Consider the following 22,159-nt stretch of genomic DNA (forward strand, 5'->3'; position numbering starts at 1 on the left):
TGCGAACTGGAAGCAGTTTTCTCAAAATTCGAAAGTCAGAGAACTCATTGCGATAGTATGTTTTACCTTTCGATAATATTCTTCCAACATTAAGAGATCTAGTTTTTATGATTATCGTTTAAGTGTATTACTATTCTTATATTGGCCAGCCACGTGGCTAAAGTGTGGTCACTCTAACCTCACTTTTTTTCTAACATCATATACGTCATATTATGTGTAATGCTGATTTCTCCTTATATTTAAGTTTCCCGAATTGTTTTGAATTTATCTCGCTTAGCTGAATAGCGAAAATCAAATTTAATGTACGCGCGCGCGCGTGTGTGTATGTATGTAAGAGGGAGGGGGAGAAGAGCGTGTGTACGTGTGCGTGCGCGCGCGAATGAGAGGAGAGAGAGAAGGAATCGGCACCGGAAATGACGTATTGCATTCTGGATTATTTTTCAGGCCATGTTCTTTCACTCTGTTAATATATATATATATATGTTGTCTTAGATCGCCAATTATTAACCTTGTGGGAATACGCACATATCTATTTATCAATATTTTTATGAATAAATAAGATTATCAACTCTACAATTTTTTCAATATGAATGTATGATGTTAGAAAATATGACAAAAATTATTTTTAACTCGCATGTTACATAAATAAATATTTTATGTATAAAATAATATATGATAGAGCTTATTCGAATATACATAAACTATTACCAAAAATAAAACAATCGTATTACAGTTCAATATGAAACGCTTTCTAATCTTCTAAAAAAGTAATTTACAGTAAGTGATATAAAAAGAAAGATATAACTCTATTAGAGGACGATAAATTAATGAACTTACTTTATTAAGATATGGTCGATACATTACCTTTTTCGCTACAAATGAGTCCAATATGTACGACATGAAATTCTGAATTTCTTTGCTGTTATATTATGGATACATTCAATTTGTGTGTTTTCACGGTGCGGTAGTTAATACGATCCTGGTGATGGAGTTCGGCCTCGCCCCCCTTTCGTAGCAATCAATGTACTCACGGGACTACAGATAGCAGCACTGCTTCGAACCCTGTCCACATGTGCAAAGATGGCCGTTCGCGAGGCCGTCTTCTCGGTTTCTTTGCTCACGTTTCAGCCTTGTTGTCACTTCATTGTTCTTTCATTATAAAAAATTCGCTTGTACGAATAAACATAGTATTTCCGTGACAAAACACGATAACCAGCTTTGTTCCGATTTTCAACGGTGAGCGCTCAAATATCCATATTTTTTCCTTCATTTATCTCTCTATGTCCTTAACGTATTTTCTCGTCATAAAGTCGTAGCATGTGGTGATAAAGTTTTTCCATGTTTTCGTGAAAATGCATGTACCTTATGCGTAATACTTATTGTAAGTATATAAAGACTTTAGGGATAATAAATGTAATCCATTCGATGTTTTGATAATACATATGCATAATCAATCATACTGTATCTCTTAGACGATGACGACAACGACGACATGTCAAGCGATGTCATGCAATTCCACGCATAATCGCTTTCACGAGTAATTCATTTAACGACAGAATGGCGAACATATTATGGTAGGATAATATCGCGCATATGCAAACTTGAATGTATAATTATCTATTTTTTTCTCTTTTCTTTTTTCTTGTTTATATTACGAAACCAGATATATATATTTAATTGCTAAATGATGAAATGATAATAATGAAGTTCTTGTTACATTATAGCAATTAGAGATATCACTTTTTTACGAGTCATTGTATGATCCTGTGTACGTGGAAAACGATTCACGACTATAATTTAGATAGGAAAATAAATAAATTATTTTTTGTTCCCGTATATTAATTATGCATAATAATCCCGTATAATAATGATGCATGTAAGGAACCCATTGCATTTCATATATGAAAGTTTTCGTAAAATCGGTAAGATTGTCGAAACAATACATTCTCATTAACAGGAAATTAATATCTGTTTTATATACCTAGATAGTTTCTCAGAAATATGTTTCACATTGTATAAATAAATGCTTTGATTTTACAGTACAATATAAAGTATTTGACAGATATATGTTAAATTATCTATTTGTGATTGTCATAAAAGAGTCACAAACATAAATCTTGATTTTTATTTAAAGGAAATTAAGTTGTTTTTTACACATATGGTAACAGTTAAATTTTGTTTTCCCTTAAAGCAATTAGTATAACAACATAAATATGAAAATGCATGAAGCATTTAAATATTTCTAAATGTACATATGAAAATACAAGCTATAATAATAGCGATAACATTATTAGAGATAAGTTTAATGTCTATTAATATTATTTATCTATAAAATTCAATTATTTACATTTAAATTTTTCAGATATTTTAAGCATAATGTCTAATATCTTTTTTATTTTGAATTTCAGGATCAGATTTTCATGTGTCTGGTCAAAATTACGGCACCCAACCAGGGGGCCAGGTGGGTGGGGGAGGGGGTAGTGTAGGAGTACCTGGGGGCAGAGGACCTCCACCACTCGGCGGCTTACAGTCCATTGGACAATCAGCAGCAGGTATTCCACCAGGAGGTCCTGCTGGAGGGCAAGCACCACCACAAACCCCTGCACCCGGGGTACAATCACAACCGCCGCAAGGTCCGGCTCCAACTACGACACCTCCCGTACATACTCCATCACCGCAGGAAATGGGAAAACAGGCCCATTTGCAACCTCAACCACAACCTCTATCACAAGTATATGGGCCAACGCAAACAAGGCCATCATCCCAGGTAAGAGGAAATTGTTAAGAAAAGATGTTGTTTATGAGAACTTTCATTATCGTGTATTAACTATATGAATTTGTATAGTACATATTAATGTTTATAAAAAGTATTAGAAATATTTAAAATATATTGTAAATTTTATTTATGTATTTATAGTATAATATATTGTAAGTGATCAATTTGATATTAATTCTATATATAAATGCACATCAATTTATAAATTTTACTTATTAATTGCATTATCAATTTCAGGGTTATTATCAAGGTCCTAGGCCACAGCAGCCAAGAGGCATCAGTCACAGAGGGGGTCAAGGGGGTACTAGTGCACAAGTGGTTGGAATGTCTGGAGTTGGTGGAAGTGGAGGTCAACCAACTGCAATTTATCATACAAGTGGTTTGCCAGTTCAAACTGGAGCAATATACCAAGTCCCTCATCAGATCCCACATCAGCAATCCTTATACACAATGAACAATCAGATCCCACTACAGGTAGTAGTTAAGTACTGTTGATTTTATATATTTATTGTCATGCATCATTCATTTCATTTGTATCATCAAAAGAATAGTTTCTGACAAGTTATTGTATTTAAGTGTTATCTTGCAATTAAAGTTTATTTTCTTTTCTTCCAAACATATCATTACTTGCTTGTAAAATACTATCATATTCATCATTTTTATTGATAATGACTATAAATGTAATAAATATTTTATAATTTTAGTTTGGTGCTCCACCTCAGAGGCATCCAACACACCAAAATCAATCATATTTTCAACCGTTTCAACACAACGCTATTCTAACGCAGAGTATGTTTGGATACGGTGCACCTGCCCCAACTCCTCAACCATGTAAGTAACACAAAACTGTAAAGATCAAAGATAAATTTAATAAATATTATATGTTCCTTTATAGATTACTGGCCTACAGGCCAACCAAATACACCATTAAGTTTAAGTAGAGCAGGTGCAAGTGCTGTTACTGGTGGGGCTCAACATGTTGCAGGCCCGCTGGCCGGTGCCCAAGGAGCCCCAGTAGTACCACAAGGTACACTGCAGCAACCTACGCAACAGGCTCAGCCTTTACCCCCCATGGGTATATCTCTTTCTCAGACTGGTAAGTTGCAAAATGAACATAACATATTTTAACATAAATTGCATTATCTAGATTGTTAGGTTGTGTTAATGGTAATTTCCAAGAAGTTAACTTTTTGGGGAGTACGATATAATGTAATAAAATAAGTAGTATTTGGTAAAATGTATAGAATCAAAATTATATAAATTAAGAACAATCATACATAAATTTCTTGTAAGCTATCATGACAATATGTTAACAAATAGTTTCAATGTTTTAAATGAAATTGAATATCATGTATATATAGACAAATACATATACATGTGTAAAGATTTTGAAATGTTATAAAAATTATGATAGTTCAACATTTGCAAAGAAATATTGTATTTCAAATTTGGGAAACCTCAATTCCAACAAAAATCATTAACTTATTTTATTTTTCTTAAGAACTAAACTTCTCCGAATACTTTACCCGATTATATAGAATATTTATTATTCATAAATCTCTATGAAGGGTAAATGCCTCATAATTCAATGAAAAATACATGAAAGAAAGGTAAAAAGTGCAGGAAATTCTATTTATGACTCAGGGATTCAAATCGCAACTTCAAACTTTTAAAACCTATTAAGTTTAGAGATTTTCTGATAAATTCAGATAGAAATTCAGATAGAAATTCAGGTAAAGATTTAGGTAGAGATCCAGGTAGAAATTCAGGTAGAGATTTAGGTAGATTTCACAAGCTCACATAAGCTTGTAGTATATACAAAAACTTAAGATGCTAATAACAAATATTACTATTTGAATAATTCAACATTAATTGATTAATCAATTAGGTCTTTGTATATATTGTGAATCATGTATTTTGTTATTTAAAGATATGTACTCAGGTCATAATGGTGGTGCAACAAGTGCGTCAAATAGTACGACAAAATCTCGGAAACCAAGAGGACAAAATGCTATTACTGATATTGTCGATCCTACTACTGGTAAAAACATAAGTCACGAAATTTATAAAGATAATGAAACTATTCAAAGTGGTGAATCCAGCAATCGTGAAACACCTCAGCCACAAGTGAGTAATATTATTATATTAATACACTAACAATTGACTATAAGAGCTTTGTATTTCAAAAAAAAAAAAAAAAAAATCAGATTAAATATAAATAAAACGCAAATGCTGGTATTCTAATTTTTATATTTATACCAATATTATTTTTATAATAATAACTTTTAGAATGAATGTGATGTTTTATTATACTCTTATAGTCAGTTGTTTACATTATTAATATCTGTACCCAAAAGCCATGATCATTGAAGTATTTTTAAGATATTTTTATTTCGGACGATAAGAATATTGTATGAAAATTTTTATTACTCTTTCTATGTTACTCCTACTACTAGATTTTGCATTTATGATAGAATTTTAGTAGTACTAAATTTACGTCGATATACAAAATTTGAATGAATTGATTAAGCCACTTAGCTTAATTGCAGTTAATTCTTATAAGAATAGAATTAATTTTTATCTGGATTAGGTATATTATTATGTAGATACGTTATTTACATACAGTTTTTTGTAATTCTGCTTATAGTTTGCAAACCATGGCTGAGGGGTTACAGAGGTATAAAATATATTGAATGTTCCTTTTATTTCGTTTAGTACATTTGGTTTTATTTCTCGTCCTATGATTTAAGTTTGGAGCCAGTTTTTAGTTGTCAAACATAATCTTTATCCGATTGCTATGTATCATTGTCTATCACGCAGAATTGGTGATTGTTACAGAATAATGACGTCGAAGTGCAAGCCGACTTTGCAGCCCGGGTTGCAAAAACACTTGTGAAAGTCGCGACCGAAGAGTCCAATTCCGACTCGACGGTACCGACTTGTGTATCAAACACATCTACAACACAAAATGTAACACAAAGTTTATCTAATTCCCAAACAAATTCTACTAATGATGTGAATAATCAGTGTAGTACCAGTTCAGCTACAACACAAAATGTACCTAACGTAACCGCGTTATGTAGTCAATCGTTAGGTACCACTAGTAATGTGTCTCAAATAGACTCTTGTGCAATAAAAACAGAGTCAAAATCATTACAAATTCCTGTGAAGGAATTTCAACCTCGAAGCGATTCGAAAAGTGGAGTCATCGAGGAACTACCATTAGCTATATCACGTAACGTAAACAAGGATGATGTTTCTGCGCAGTTACCCGCAATGATTGTAACTGAAGTTGAAGTGAAGAGTACGAGTGCCACATCTATTATAACACAGACATCAGTTTCCATTGTGACTATACCAAGTACGAACGTTCCGGAGGCCCCTAAACCGTCCACCACTGCCCCAAGTGCTAACCCTGTTCCTGCCAGAGAACCGTTCCCAAATTTATCCAATAAAAATTCATCAAGTTCACCACCTAGAAGAAAGTCTCAGACTCACACCCACAATCAATCTACTGCTACTGCTACTATTTCTGCTGCTGCAACTGAGTTGCTTTCGAGTGCCAAAGAACAGAAAGATAAAAAGACGAGGGAAAAGAGTCTTAGTTCTAGAGGTACTACTCCTACACCTGCTCATAATCAAACTGATCATCACTTGAAAACCAATGGAGATGCGTCTGCTGATAAACCGGAATCCGATCCTGTTCGAACTGAAGTTCAACAACAAAAATCTTCTGATGGTAAGTTTTTACAAACTTCTAAGTTTTCATTTGTTTTATCAGTTATTTTTCTGTTTGTTATTGTAATACATAATTCATGATAATGTATTCAGAGTAATATATGATATTGCAATAATAATGCTCAAGTAAGGGATATTATATTATATTTATTATTATATTTAAATTTTTTGATTGATATTTGAATAATATTATATAAAAAAGGCATTTAAAATGCAGATAATATATTTTATCTAAATTTAAAAAATTAAATTTTTTATGATTTTATATTGCTAATTTTTAATTTATGTGAGGTATATTAGCTAATATTTTACAGGAAATATTTCTTTATTTTTCTCTTTTTTATTCAAAATATTCGTAGTATATGAACATATACATTATTGTTTAGTTTACATTTTTCTTACAAATAATTGATCTATGTTTTTGTATAAACATTTTTTATTTGATTTACAATATTATTGATAGTCATGCTTGTGATCGTTAATCATTTTGTATGTATCCTATACTCATATATTGCAATAATGATTTTTCGAGAGAATATGATATTTTCATATACATATACAAGTTAGAGTTATACATTAAGATTTCCGATATATCTACATAGTTTCCCTCCGTTTTTCTCATATCACTGTAATTTGAACTTTGCTTCTGTGATAGCTTCAATAATCATTATTGTTCATAAGTTTACATATTAATTGTTATGAACTAGTAATTCGGTTAATGTTAATGGTAAATCGTGGGATATAGTGTGCTTACCCGCGAAGATATTTTCTCAAATAGGCATACTTAAAACGTATGTATCACATGTGTAAAGGAAACGTATCTCTTCAGTTACACACGTGGAAGTATTTTGAAATTTTTCATTCTTTTTTACAAAATGTGAAGCATCTATGAATGAAATGTCGTGTGGTTATGTTATTTAAAAATATCGTTAAAAGGAAGGGTTGTTGGATATTACTGTAATGTTACAATACGATTTACTTTGATCCTAACCTAAAAGTTTTATAATTCCTTCTGCTTGTATCCGACTTAAACTTCGCAATTGTGACTCAAATTTTATTTTAAATAATACATTAATTTCGTATTCATTTCAATATACATTAAAGCATTCAATATACATTCAATATACATAGATTATTTTTACACGTATACGAAGAAGTTTGCATTAAACGACACATTAAATGTTTCTCAAAATAGATTATGCAAGATGATACTTTTTCATGAAATTTAATATGGTACATTTAAGCAATAACATTATTGAAATTGAAAGATATTCGAACAGTAGTGAAGACACTAGTGAAGACACATTATTTAAAACATATATCTCAAATTTATAATTGAAACGATCGAATAATGCTGTAAGACAAAAATTTCTTAAAAACAAAAATATTTAGATCGTAATAATGATCTAAGTGGAAACTATTAATTTTTAAAGTAGTTCTATTATAAAACATTAATTTATATTGCAAAGTGGAATAAAAGTACAGGGATGTCAATTAGTTCCATTATAGATATTATTTAAAAATGGGGACAAAAAGAACGTTAAGTTTTCGTTACTAGTATGGAGGAAAATCGAGCAAAATAGTTTTCCGTGTATTTGTCAAACCTTAATTTTATTACGTGAATTCTTATTTCTTGGGGAAAAATACCTTTTAAATATATGGAATGAAAGAACTATAGTGACGATAAATACATTGTGCATGAGATAAAAATTTTCATTCTTAATCGCGTTAAATTAAATTCAATCATTTCAACAAAATTGCATTATACAAGTTACAAATTTGATTATTCCTAGTAACTTTTAAAAATTTGAGAATATTATGAATAAAGTGTAACATACATCATGTAATTTATTGGAATGCGTGTTTCTAATGTGAACGGATCTTTTTTCAATGATTGAAATGCAAGGTATATAAGTTTCATATAAACTCCGAAGGGAGCTTCGAACCAAACTGTGACATCATACGACGAAAAGGCGCGAAATGTACCGAAGGTACACGAACATCGGCGATTGTGTTGCTGGAGGGAGGTTCCCGACTTGTTTCCTCTTCGAACAACGGAGGTTCCTCCAGTAGCCAGCACGTGCTGTGCTAGCCAGCTGTATTTTTTACTCCGTTTTCCCATTTCCCTTTTCCTTTTATAATTATTATTTTTTAATCAACAATTGTATATTCGTAGTTATACATAATTCTATATTTACATTCATACTACTTAAAAGGTTACTCATCTTTGAGCTTGCATACTTCATAACGTAACGAATACGCTTAATGTATTTGCGTCTTTACTATATTCCGTTCCTATATAAGGTTTCTTTTTTATCTTGCGATATTCTGTAGAATTTATACACGTAATCCTTTATTTAATTGTAACGAGCGCCCTTTACACGCATCGTTTTTCTTTCCCTTATAAAAATCTACGCGTTTCTATTTGAAAGTCCTTATGTGTACTGGCTTTAAAGGATACAGGTCTTATTGCATTCTTTTTTTACTTTTTTATTTTAAATTATTGTTACTGTGACAAAGTGATCAAGCGGATGCAACGACCACGGCAGAGGAATATCTTGATACAAAATGTATGTATAAATTATTTTGGTTTGGCCTTAGAACAATTTATCAAGTTAATAGACATGGTTGCAATATAATACCTGCTTTTCGCAACGTTGGTTCCGACATCTTGTATTCATAAACTTTCTCAAATGTGAGCTCCATTATAACATCTAATACTTTTTTATACTTACATATTTGTAATTGGTTTAACGTTTTTCGTAGTTTTCTCCCAAGTTGTATATTTATTCTTTGAAAAGAAAGTAAATCTTAAATCGTGGAAAATATATTTCGAAGCATCACTTGTGTTCAAATATGGCTGCTTTTGACCTCACGAGGCACATAGTGAATATCATATTTTAAGAGCTTTAGAATCATTATTATTTAGTAAGGTTAAAAGTTAAAAAGGACATTTATTATAAGAGGAAATTGAATTATTTAGTTACTTTATGAAAATCCCTGTAATTTGGAATCTATAGTTAAATTTCGTCCATTACGCTTTAAACACGTGTTTCTGAAATGATTTAATATTCAAGCATTTTGCTTTTTATCCGTTACTTAAATTTATAGGCTTGCACATATTAAAAATTGGTTAATAATGTAATGCTTATTTTACAGAATACAAGTATTTTCTACACAGTATTATTTACAGTAGTTTTATGTTTCTACGTATCAGTTTGCGTAGCCATTTTGTGAGCCGTTACAAAAGAGAACTACTCCATATTTGATCATCAGTTTCTGTGTATGATAACTGAAATCATTAAATTTTTGAATTTGTTCATTTTCTTTCTGTTGTTCAGATATTTTTTTTACCACACGTGAATAATTTCGTTATGTTTAATAAGAATAACGTAAAGTAAATCATTCTAAAGTAACCTCTTAAGTATTTCTCATACCTTATGAGCAGAAAAATTTTGATTAATTTTTAAAGATATTTGTTCGTGGATACTATTCGTAAGCAAAATTGAAAAAAGTCTAGTATTGGTTAGACGCAGTAGCAGAGAAAGAAAAATACACATCTGGTCATTTAGAAATTGACCACGGGGGAAATTATTGGGTGTGTCACCATTACTTCATTTATGGATGACTCTATTTTTTACTAGATATCTAGATTAATATTATAGCGTGGAATTAAACGTGAAATACTAACTCAGTACAAGATTATTTCTCTTTCATTGATACTTTTATTACTCATTTCACTTCATAAAATATTGTTTGTTTCATGTGTCGAAATGAAGTAGCACCATTTTTGGGTATATGATAGTGAAAATTGTATTACTGTTCGGTCATTAAGTCGCATGAGGTCACGGCCACGCATGTATGGCGAGCTACATGCATGGTTTGAAGGTCTCTTAATGCCGTTTCACAAGAGCACGCGTCGTGCGTGTGCAAAAAATATCTTAAGACTTTCGGCGTCAGTGGCAACCTTGAGCGTTCACCAATCCGGTGAAAGGTTCCCACTGGTTAGAAAAAATGGTCGTATGAATTGTGTATATTTTCCATACGATAAAATTCAATAAATTAATACATGATGCTATGCTAATTTTGTGAACAAATTGAATGACGATATACATTAAATTGGAAAATTTTCTTAATTCTATCAATATAAAAGTTACTATTTACCTGCTATAGTAATATAAATTGCATAATTTTTTATTATAATTCTGATTCTTAAAAATTATACAAATGAAATCGTGAAAGTGTCGTCTTTGAAGTATCGTCTTGAATTTTTAATTCCAATTGACATTTCCAATTTCTGCCCAGATGCATATGTTATGGTCAATTTTATATTCGGTATTACCTATAATTTTGCTATGTTTTTGAACTAATATAAGCTATGTACATTGTTCGAATATCCGATTTGGTAAATTTGATGAATGATAAAATGAAATAAATTTCGTGTATAGCTTTAACGATCATTCAGCGTTCTTTTTAGATATTGTTACCTCGACCTGCTTTTATAAAATCTTACTCAAGCTACTTTCATGCATCAAATTAACTGCTATCTTATGATAAAATACTTTTTTTAAAAGTTGTTGCTAAAGAATTGTACATAGACATAATTTTAAACGATTATTCCAAAATAATAAAATATTGTCTTTATGTTGCTTGCTTTTATTACTCAGGTATCTTATTTGATTCTGTTTTTCTTTGCTGTGCATATGCACACATAATTCTCTACGTATACATACATAGAAAAATTTTATTTCTAAACGGAATTGTTTATTTAGTATTATAAAGCTGAAAAATAGAAAGGTGTTCAGTTGTACTGAATAAGATCAATCAGCTCCATTAGAGTGTTTGTATTTATGGTTAGTCAAAGAAATGAAAAATTATGGATAATAGCGAATATGAAATTGATCATAATACAAGTTTTATCGTTGAAACTATCAACGTATCTTCCAGTGGAAGGTGTAGAAATTCTACTTTCGATACATTTCGGCTAAAGCAGTTCGTATGTCAGGTTAGGTATTAGGAAAGTCACTAATGCGCTTGCTCCGGCGCGCAACCGGCGAACAGAACTAATTTAAGAAATCCTATGTCGTGCCTGTCGGTTTGCACCAGTTCTCAAGTTAAAATAGATGCGTGAAAGTCGTGTAAGAAGAGCTTCCAAGGGAATTTTCGAAGTGTTACTACAGTTTTTTGAATAAGCTGGACCAAAAAATCTGTATACGTCGATCTTTTCATTGAGAATTCATTTGTACCTGTATTTTTTATTTGCTGTTATTCAGAGAATTCCGTTACTATAGTACTGTAATCTTGACTTTCTTCTGTGCTCTATCTCCCGCTGTGAAAAGAGTAAAAAAGGAATTTAAAATGCGTTGTGCACGGTTGCTCGTTGTTACGCGTGTGATCATGGATCCATCTACCCCAGTTTTGGCAAGCTTTTGGCAGATTTATAAATAAATACTGATTCAGTGCAGCAGTAGCATACAAGCTGTTGAAACTCGAGCCGCACAAAGAGTTTTATGTAGCAAGAATGTGATTTGCAATAATATGTAATATGCTTGTAATATGGCATTGACAGGCACACATTATGGCTTAAACATGCGTAAATAACAGTATATCTTTGATTATTGATAATCGTGAAAATGAGTGACCGCAAAGTAAATGGTAATGCTCGTGTCAGCACCAGCTCCCGATCAAGAAGTAATCGTCGGGGCTCCAGAGACCATGGTACATATTTAATTATATATTAATATAAAACGTGAAGTGAGTGTGTGATAACTCATGTTAAAAGAAACTAGTTCGCTACTTTCACCCTCATTTTCGTACTTCTATTTCGAATGTTACGGAAGTGCTCCATATATGAGCCATATAGAAGTCAAACCGATCAATTTCGTCCAGAATAATCGTTTGCTTTTGGAAACATTAAATACTAATCGTGTATTTTAGTCTCGAAATTAAGAAATTTTAAAAAAATTGGGTTAATCAGCTTTTATTTTTTTATTTCTGTAATCACTCAGAAATTTATAAATTTTGGTTGATTTTAGAATTGGTAGATTTTAGAAGTTTCAATATATTACATGTATAATGCAATTTGCTGATTTGATTACATTAAAATCTTTGCGTTTAAATTATTTACTTTTATTTTATTTATTTTTAAATTATTTAAAGGATGTGGTATCATCGAATATATTTAGTTATTGCACGAGTAAATACACTTATTTTTAACAATATTATTTCGAGAATAACGAACCATCTTTCTCTTTCTTACTTCTTTGTGAAGGTATGATAAGATGATGTGCTAATGCAAAGCATTAATTTTTTCTCCTATAATATTCATAAATTTCTGTATACATTAATAAAAAAGTGAAATGTCATACTACGAAATGTACTGTGATCTGAGACTATAATTATCCTTGGCTTGTAGCCGAAATACTCACTTTTCTTTACAGCTGCATCTCTCGGTAGTGATATCAATGTAATAATACTTTTGATGACTATTTACGATTCATGCATCGTGCGAATAAATGTATACTTTTACGTTTAAATCTAGTATTATATAAAGTTTTAGACAAGTTTTAGTAATCTAATTATTATATGTAATATGATTTTTCTGTTTGTCAGGTAAAGCTATGCAGAAACAGAAGAGTAAAAACAGACTCAAACCCCGTGAACTTAATCGGAAAGGAGCGGAGAAAGAAGGTACAGATATGGATGCTTTCGTAAACACGGTACCTCCGGCAAAACCTGAAATAAAACAAGATAACAAAGATCCTTTAACAACGAAGGACAGTAATAAGGAAGGAAATCGTGAAATTATGAAAGATAATAAGGAAAAAGATAATTACGAACCAAAAAAAGAGAAGGAAGCTACTTCCGATCATACAAAGGAAAGGGCGGAGAAACAAACACCCGTGACTCCAGATAGCCTAAAAGAAAGTATTCTCATACAAACACCTGCTACAGAAAAACTGCCAAGCAACAAAGAAACTATAAAGGAATCTTCCCCTAAGATAGAGGATAATAATAAATCGAACGCATGTAATATGCAATCAAAATCAGTTCCTAATGATGTTGTTGATCATGTGAAAGTTAAAGAAGAGTCCGATGTACAAGCAATAGTAGCACAAAAGAATGAAGAGAATTCGAAGGTGTCAGCAATTCGAACGGTTAACGAAGATAAGCCGCAAACATCTCCGGTTATTGAAAAAACAACCGAAAGCGAAACTCCGGTTCAAACTGAAATCACATCCGTTACAAATCAAATACAATTGAAATATAAATATAAGGAGGATCAATGGAGCCCTATAAATAAAAGCGGTAAAAAGGTTTATGATCGTGAATTTTTAATAAAACTACAGGATGATCCCAATAGCAAAATCAAACCGAATTTACCAGATTTAGAACTTGTTTTGAAAGATAGTTTAAGGGTATTGTATACAAATGATTATTCCTATTTCCTATTATTATTATAGATACATATGATATATAAAACGATAATTCTTATAGGCAAAGAATAATGTTGATCTTAGGATATTTAAAGATACAAATATCAATAGACATGATGTTTTATTCCCTGGATTCATAAAACCGTTAAACGCAAATAACCGAGCGGTAAGTTGGAAAAGTAGAAATAGGTGGAGTTGGAATGATTAGTAAGTGATGTATTATAAATGGGAAAAGTAGTGGACTGAAATTCCTTGATAGAGAATATTTTTTCTGATATTTGCATTTTATTGTACATTAGATCATCATGAATGTTAACATGTTGAATAATGTATTTATCTCTATTTAGCCACCACCGAATCGGAAGAGCAATCCGGGGAAATCATCGAAACTAACAAAGCCAAATGTTATTCATGTATCATTATCTTTGAGGGAAGACGTAAAATTAAGGGAAACTGAAAATGCATGGAGGCCGGCAAGATTGAAAAGTTTGAATCTTAGTGAAGAAGAAGCTAAATCGGAAGCTCTGTACAAGAGAGTTAGGAGTGTACTAAATAAACTCACACCGCAGAAATTTAATACTTTAGTCGATCAGGTTCGTACATTAACCATCGACACTCCGGAACGACTGCAGGGCGTCATCAATTTAGTCTTTGAAAAGGTAAATCTATTTATTGAATGTGAATTGATTTATCTGCAATAATTATGTAATTCTTAGTTATGCATAATTTAATTTATTAACTTTTAGGCTGTAGATGAACCAAGCTTTTCTGTAGCATATGCATTAATGTGCAAAGAACTTGCTGTAATGGAAGTCTCAGGTTCAGACAAGAATTCAGACAAACAAGAGTGCTCATATACCTTCAAGAAACTCATTATTAATCGTTGTCAAAAGGAATTTGAAAGAAATCCAGTGAACGAGGTGGCAAGAGCTGCTAAGCTTAAAGAAATAGAAGAATGTACTGATCCCGTAAGTCCAATCAATAAATATTTCTGTATTGTATTGTATTATACATATTTATATTTTCATTATCATCAAATTGTTTTACATTTAAAATTAGGAAAAGAAAAAAGATTTGCAGTTACAATTTGAAGATGAAGAACGAAAGACACGTATAAAATCAGTAGGAAATATACGGTAAAGTAACATAAATGTAACCTAAAATATGTAGTTTTTTTGCAAAAGCATTACATTACCTCTCAATCTATAGATATACATAATGTAATGTACATTATAATTTTTGTTGATTTATTTTGTATTTTTTATGTTGCATTTCTTACTTTTTGTTCTGCAGATTTATTGGTGAATTATATAAACAAGGAATGTTAACAACTAAAATCATGCATCGTTGCACAAAGGAGCTGTTAATTCAGAGTGATGAAGATAGTCTTGAATGTTTGTGCAAGTTGTTAACAACAATCGGAAAAGATTTGGAGTCAAAAGTGTCTGCAGAAGTAACTTTGTTTTTTATTATAATTAATAAAAAGTGTTTAGTTCGATACTAAAAAGATAATAATTTATTCCCTTTTTATTAGGAAATGCAAGATTATTTCAATAAAATGCAAGATATCGTTGCACGACGGGGGCATGGAAAAATTAGCTCTAGAATTCGTTTTATGCTGCAAGATGTAATAGATTTAAGAGCAAATAGCTGGATTCCAAGGAGAGATGATAGTAATCCTAAAACAATAGATCAAATTCAGAAAGAAGCAGATTCTGAAAGATTAGATAGCCAATTGAGTAATACTCCTTTGAGTACACCTCGAAAAGATGAACGTACTAGTGATAGAAAAAGGAATCGTAAGTATTTAGTTAGTGTAATATCTGAATTAATAGCACTATAACAAAGATATAAATATAAATTATAAATAAATTGATATTTTATAAATGGAGAACTCGCTTTCACAATACAGCAGCATGATGATATCACACATTTTTTGCCAGACTAGAGTTTCTGATAAGAATGATTGTATCGTGTATTCTGACAACTTTTATTTCATTGTTCACATTATTATATCGCTTATAAATAAATATACATAGTATGTTATTCAATCAATAATACATTATAATGTAGGTGGTGTTGGTCCCACTGATGATGGTGGTTGGAGTCAACCTGTTGTCAGAACAAGGCAACCATATTCTGTTGAGACAGCTAAACTTAAAAATAAACCTGTAAGCATTTATATTACTAAAACTTCAATAATAGTTACGAAAGGCTTATAGTCACAAGTACGGCGAAAATGAATAATAACAAATAAATATTCATCATTTTTATTTTAGCCTCCAATGGATGATTTACAATTAGGAAGCAGAAACATGTATATGTGGAAAACGCCTTCGAGTTGTGGCTCAAAGGCAATAAATTCAAATAAATTTGCATGCTTAGAAAATGTATCGAACTTAGATCAAGATAAACGAAAAACGTCTCCACAACTCTCTGGGTAAGAGAGTAATTTTTTTTATGATTATTATATTTCTTATTGTTCAACATTTAATAAAATAGGTGTGATGAAATATAGATTGCTAGGCTAGAGTTTCTGATATGAAGTATGACTTTAAAGATATCCTGAATACTTTTTTAATAATCGCATATAGGATATACAGAATAATCGGAAGAATTAATGTTATAATCTCATTTATTTTTAGATCAAGGTCTACTGGACCAAGAGAGTATGGTCGTGACTACAAACCTTCCTATGGTATGTCTATGATACGTTAGATAATAAAAATATTAAATAATTTGTTGATTTTTTAAGCAAAAAATTATGAAACGCATGATGACAAATTTTTTATTTTTGAAAAGTTCAACTTAATGTTGTTAGCCAAAAGGATTCTGATATTTTAAAAAATACGTTTCACATTTACTTTATTCATATTATTTAAATGTAAGAAAATTTTATATTTTCATTATTACAGATGGTAGGAGTTCACGCAATGGTAGTCATCAATTAAGCAATTCGTCGTCGAGTAGAGACAGTTCGTTATTAGATAATTCACAAAGTCAAAGCGTTTCTATGCCACCGCCAGTGTTAAAGTCGTCCTCACAATCTACCTCTAGCAGTCATAAACCTCAGATGTCAGAAGAAGAATTTATGAAAACGTTAAACAAAATAATGAAAGACTATCTCAAAAATCCTATCATTGAAGTGAGTTTTTGCTATATTCATATTCTATGTTTATATAAATTATTATATCACAGTATTAATTGATTTCCTTAGTTGATAATATTGTGATTATTAACATTAGCACGCTCCTTAGATCCATCTCTGCTTTTTGCTAGGAGATGCTTGAGTCATTAGTGTGCTAAATTATATAATACCTTCCTTCTGATCTTCTTAAACAATGTTATAAATTAGCTATAATGCTATATTTATATAAATAATTGCTTGAGTGATCAGTAGGTGGACACACTATTTTATTTAACAAATCCATCCTAATAAAATACAATTTATTTAAATATCTGTTATAATTGGAATTTTTTATTTTGTAGAAAGTTTCTTTGGCTATTCAACAGAACTTCGATAACACATTAACAAAATTCGTACGTGAATTGATCAATTTTGTTCTTGAAAAATCACCTCTCGACAGAGAATGCATATCGTATCTTTTGTCACATTTAATTACTGAAAAAATTTTACCTATATCACATCTAAGAAACGGGTAAGTTATTTTGTATATATGTATGTCTATAATGTTATTTGATGCACTAATTAAGATCACTTTTTAATTAAATCTTTTGTATAAATGATGAAATATTTATGCAGAGAAAAAGGTGTTGAATAATAAATACAAAGCCAAAAGGATACTGATTAAAAATTTCAGTATAAAAATTCTAAATGTATGTTTTTTCGGTAAAACTAATCACAATTACCTTTTTAGATTCATTGAAATATTGGAACTAGTTGATGATCTTGTACTCGATATACCCAAAGTTTGGTTATATCTAGCAGAGATATTGTGTAAGTAAATAACATTAAAACTTTTTATGTTTAAAGATAACTGTCATTTATGATGATTATTCTTTACCGTAGAGTTTCCATGCGGGAATTTTAGCTCAACAGGACTGAAAACAATGACAAAAAATATTATTTATGCCAAAAGAAAATTAGTATTATGATATTTCTTTCTTTTTACAGCACATCCAGTAGAAGAGGAGGTAGTCCCCCTAACCGAGTTGAAACCTATATTTGATAGTTTAAGAACTCGGGGATATGTAGGCAAATTCCTTGGGGAATTGCTGTCGAAAATATTTCGAGATAAAGGACATAAGTGGATTGCAGATAAATGGGACCAAAGTGGACTTAAGTTGTGTAATATAATTGATACAGAACTTGAAGAAATTGACAAAATCATTAAAGATTACGTAAGTTGGCGCTAAAATTATTAATAAATGTTATTTTTAAATAACGGGGATTAAGAATAATGTTATTGTTCATAGAACTTGGAGTTCTGCATTGGTGATTATAATAGTGCCAAAAGCTCAACTATTAATCAACCCACAATGCAACAAATTCATGATGAACTTAGGAGACTAATGAAAGAAAGTAGTTTCGATGAAATTTGTGGGTGGATAATTGTAAGTATTTTAAATTTAATTGTATATTATTTTACAAAATATTAAATAGTTATACTTCATTTATTGGTCATTACAGGTACATGTAGGTAATCGGGTCAAAGAACCTACTTTTATTCGAGTATTAACGACTGCCATTTTAGAGACGTCCATGGGTACGTTTTGCAATTTTATCATATTTCTTCTTTAACATTTTTTAGTTACTATAATTGTTTGTGTGCTTTTTTTATTGTTATTATTAGAACCAGTGAACAGCAGGTGGTGTTTAAATAGTGAAGCTTTTATTAACTTGCAACAATTAATTCGCCGATTCGTCGATGCAAATGAATCTTTAGAATTGCAGTGTCTTTATGCAATCCAACTTCATTTACACAATCTACAATATCCACACGGTAACATACAAGAATATAATGTTGTTCTCTGTAATAAAAAGTTTGTTATAATTATAAAAATTTTTTACCTACAGGGACTCTCTTCAATATTATGACAAATTTGTCGGATTATAACATAATTTCAAGCGACGCGTTCCTAACGTGGAAAAAGAGTCCTGAACCAGCCCAACGTGAATGGCATGGAGTCGCGACGATGGCGCTGACTTCGTTTTTCACTGGTTTACAAGAAGCTGATGATGCTTCCAGTGTAGAAGACGTATCAACTAGCGTCAGCCAAGAACGTTGTTGACGATATCATGATCGGGTACATTATCGTCTATTAAAAAGACTTAGGTATATGTTTCCTCGATAAAAAAAAATACGCGAGTGAAATCAAATTGCAGTTTTTTAAAGGAAAACATCATATGTATTGAAAGAATACAGAAAGTGATGTGCGCGTGTGCATGTATTATAGTATAGAACTTCAAAGAACAAGAAGTGACAGATAATAAAGAAGGTTATCATAAACACGGACACAATAGCTGAGACCGCTATACATAATGAAGATAAAGATTAATTATTAATTATGATACAGAAGTAAATACAAGATAATTATTATATATAATTCATTGAAATGGTTTAAAGTTTAAATAAAGCAAAAAAAAAACACTCAAAGACATTATCGTATTTCTTATGTGTTGCGATGTCACTGCAGCTTGTCAATCGCCCAATAAATTAAATATTACGTACAATTTTTCTTTTTCGCTTTATATTGGAAACTCGAAAAAGCTATATTCAATTTCATCAAACGATATTCGCAAAACAGCCGGTACTTGCTATGTGCAAAGTAGATAAAAAATTAAAAATCAGATGTGTATAAGTAGATCAATTTTAAGTAAATTATATTTGAGACATACGCAAAAGAAAACTATTGATAACCAAGCCTGACGCAAGGGTAATGGTTGTTTCTACGATTATAACAAATATATCAATTATTAATTTATATCTTGCGAACTTATAATGTATTCAACCGTATGAAGAAAGATATACATTCACAACTAAAAGTGAATGAGTGAACACTAAACATAACATTACGAACCATGTTGTAGTTCGGCGCGATATGTTTCGTAATGCAAAATATGCTGAAACTAGAAAAAAGATACAAATGGTGTGCATATTAAGGCGCTACTATTTTTTAACATTAGTTATTTATGAACATTGAGAGAGCAGGTCATAGTGCGTGGAATATAATGTCTGCATGAATCCAGATCGACCGTATAATAGGAAATTGTATAAAATTATTACACTAATTTAAAGTACAGTGTGAAAAATACATTTTCTGAATATATTACACACACACGTGCACGCACACACACACACACGATTATATATATGACTTTATATATATAGTGTGTGCGTGTGCGCGCGCGTGTGTGTGTGTATGTACATTTATATATAATACACAAAATGAAATAGGAAATTTGAATGCAATCATTGAAAAATTTTCGTTTAATTTTAGAAAATACTACATTGTTTTTGTCTAATGTTTCTCGTATTGAATGTATTCTCCTTATTTAAGAAATTGTAATTATTAATTAATACCGAAATGTTCAAATTTGTTATTTGATTATTAGATACTAGCAGAATTTGTCATTTATCATTTTTTCAAAGTTTCTTTGCGTTGTTGAAGGGATAAAAGGTTACCACATAGATATTTTATCCAACTTGCATAAATACATATGTATGCGTAAACATGTGTTTATACATGTACATGTGTATGTAAATATACAATATAAAAAAATTATAGTTCTTGCTTCACAGAATGTCCATAGCTTGTTCTTAAATTTTCTTACGATATATACCCTTCACCATCGTGAGTTCATTATATGTTTATTTCTTTCATCGCATCTTATAATTACACTATATAATTTACTTGTATTCCAAATTCTTTATTTCTGTTTAATAATTAAAATTAATTACAGAATGTTGAAAAACTTTTATGTTTTTTGTGAATTATATAATAGAAAATTTTTAAGTATAAAACGCAGCATTTTTTTGAACACGACAAAATCGAAGGAGATAAGAAGGATGAGATTGTAGGAAAGGTCACATACATCACTATTACTTTTTTCACACTGTAAAAATGAGACATACATGAAATACAGAAGAATGGAAAATTTTGTGTATGAGCTAAGTATTAATGATTTATAACATTTGTCTCCTTGAAAGATTTCATTCTACTTCAGTAGTAGAATGTATCATTCGACGGGTTGAAACATAAAATAGAAGACGCAGTAAATGAATAAAATTACAATAATTTATATATTAAACAACGTTGTTGAGGAAATGTCGATAAGTGAATTACAACAAAAAAGCGATCCCTGTAAATATTTAATAAGTAAATATTGTAAGTGAAATATGATCAGTTTGCAAAAATAATGGAAGAAGATAGCATTGTTATTATGCTGACTGGAATGCTGCACATGCATGCGACGCATTGTGCCGATGGTTCACGTATGAACACGCACGTATATCACTATTTTACATATATTTGCGTGTGCCTACGTTTACATTAATACATATATACAAAATATAAATAAAATATCACGAAAAATTCCAAAACACAATACAAAAATACACACATACACTTCTATGATAAATCATATCTATTCATAAAAGAAAAAAAAATAAAAAAGAACTCCATGTCAAACTGTTGTTGATTATTTTCTTGAATATATGCCTGTCTAGATACATCGATCACACCGCCGAAGAAACTGATTAATTAAATTAGTAATCTGTATATTTTTTTGTAACACTGTTTAAATAATATTGTTTCCATAATCCTGAACGAGATACGTGTAATACTATACATTATATATATGTACACGATTTCGAATAAATCTTATTAAAATTTCAACGTTAATATCTGATGCACTTGAAATTTCAAAAATTGTAGATATTGTATACTTAACAGGATGTAATAATTTACAGTATAACATTAAGATGCAATAATTATAATCATACTGTAATGTATCACGTAAATACGCATTTTTAGAAAAATACTAAACGCGTAATATCCTATATTGTATATTTATTACAATGTAGTTATTTTATATGTATGTAATATAACTGAAATTATTTATAACAAAATAATAAGGCTTCTGATATACATCCATCAAAATATTAGTTACCTTTCACGATATTTTCTTAAAACTATCTTTTATTTCCTTTAACGTAAGAGTGCTAAAATAACGTATATAAATAGT

At 30.6% G+C, this 22,159-nt stretch overlaps 1 protein-coding gene, 1 long non-coding RNA gene and 1 other non-coding gene across 7 annotated transcripts in view; all 3 read left to right on the forward strand.

Moving 5' to 3' along the window:
- Positions 1-21,603, forward strand: part of LOC126915430 (eukaryotic translation initiation factor 4 gamma 3-like) — a 46,122-nt gene extending 24,519 nt beyond the window's left edge. For 3 of the 5 annotated variants that reach the window (XM_050720101.1, XM_050720103.1, XM_050720099.1), the window contains exons 2-25: positions 2,409-2,767; positions 3,014-3,256; positions 3,481-3,607; positions 3,672-3,872; positions 4,707-4,903; positions 5,615-6,515; positions 13,127-13,932; positions 14,012-14,116; positions 14,298-14,609; positions 14,697-14,918; positions 15,010-15,086; positions 15,244-15,403; positions 15,485-15,749; positions 16,024-16,121; positions 16,230-16,390; positions 16,596-16,648; positions 16,866-17,095; positions 17,440-17,609; positions 17,829-17,908; positions 18,086-18,312; positions 18,388-18,525; positions 18,602-18,677; positions 18,765-18,914; positions 18,989-21,603. In XM_050720101.1, the coding sequence (XP_050576058.1) occupies positions 2,409-2,767; positions 3,014-3,256; positions 3,481-3,607; positions 3,672-3,872; positions 4,707-4,903; positions 5,615-6,515; positions 13,127-13,932; positions 14,012-14,116; positions 14,298-14,609; positions 14,697-14,918; positions 15,010-15,086; positions 15,244-15,403; positions 15,485-15,749; positions 16,024-16,121; positions 16,230-16,390; positions 16,596-16,648; positions 16,866-17,095; positions 17,440-17,609; positions 17,829-17,908; positions 18,086-18,312; positions 18,388-18,525; positions 18,602-18,677; positions 18,765-18,914; positions 18,989-19,203 (5,573 nt within the window). In that variant the 3' untranslated portion in view covers positions 19,204-21,603. The remainder of the gene's footprint in view (positions 1-2,408; positions 2,768-3,013; positions 3,257-3,480; positions 3,608-3,671; positions 3,873-4,706; positions 4,904-5,614; positions 6,516-13,126; positions 13,933-14,011; positions 14,117-14,297; positions 14,610-14,696; positions 14,919-15,009; positions 15,087-15,243; positions 15,404-15,484; positions 15,750-16,023; positions 16,122-16,229; positions 16,391-16,595; positions 16,649-16,865; positions 17,096-17,439; positions 17,610-17,828; positions 17,909-18,085; positions 18,313-18,387; positions 18,526-18,601; positions 18,678-18,764; positions 18,915-18,988) is intronic. The other 2 variants (XM_050720102.1, XM_050720100.1) reach the window with 1 other exon arrangement.
- LOC126915446 (uncharacterized) lies at positions 1,240-1,836 on the forward strand. Its single transcript, XR_007710197.1, has 2 exons — positions 1,240-1,381; positions 1,473-1,836. It is a non-coding gene; the product is annotated as an uncharacterized LOC126915446 (long non-coding RNA).
- LOC126915927 (small nucleolar RNA SNORA53) lies at positions 17,194-17,359 on the forward strand. The gene has a single exon (XR_007710384.1). It is a non-coding gene; the product is annotated as a small nucleolar RNA SNORA53 (small nucleolar RNA).
- Positions 21,604-22,159: the final 556 nt, after the last annotated feature.

The sequence above is a fragment of the Bombus affinis genome, chromosome 4 (assembly GCF_024516045.1).
Source record: "Bombus affinis isolate iyBomAffi1 chromosome 4, iyBomAffi1.2, whole genome shotgun sequence".
Lineage (NCBI taxonomy): Eukaryota > Metazoa > Arthropoda > Insecta > Hymenoptera > Apidae > Bombus > Bombus affinis.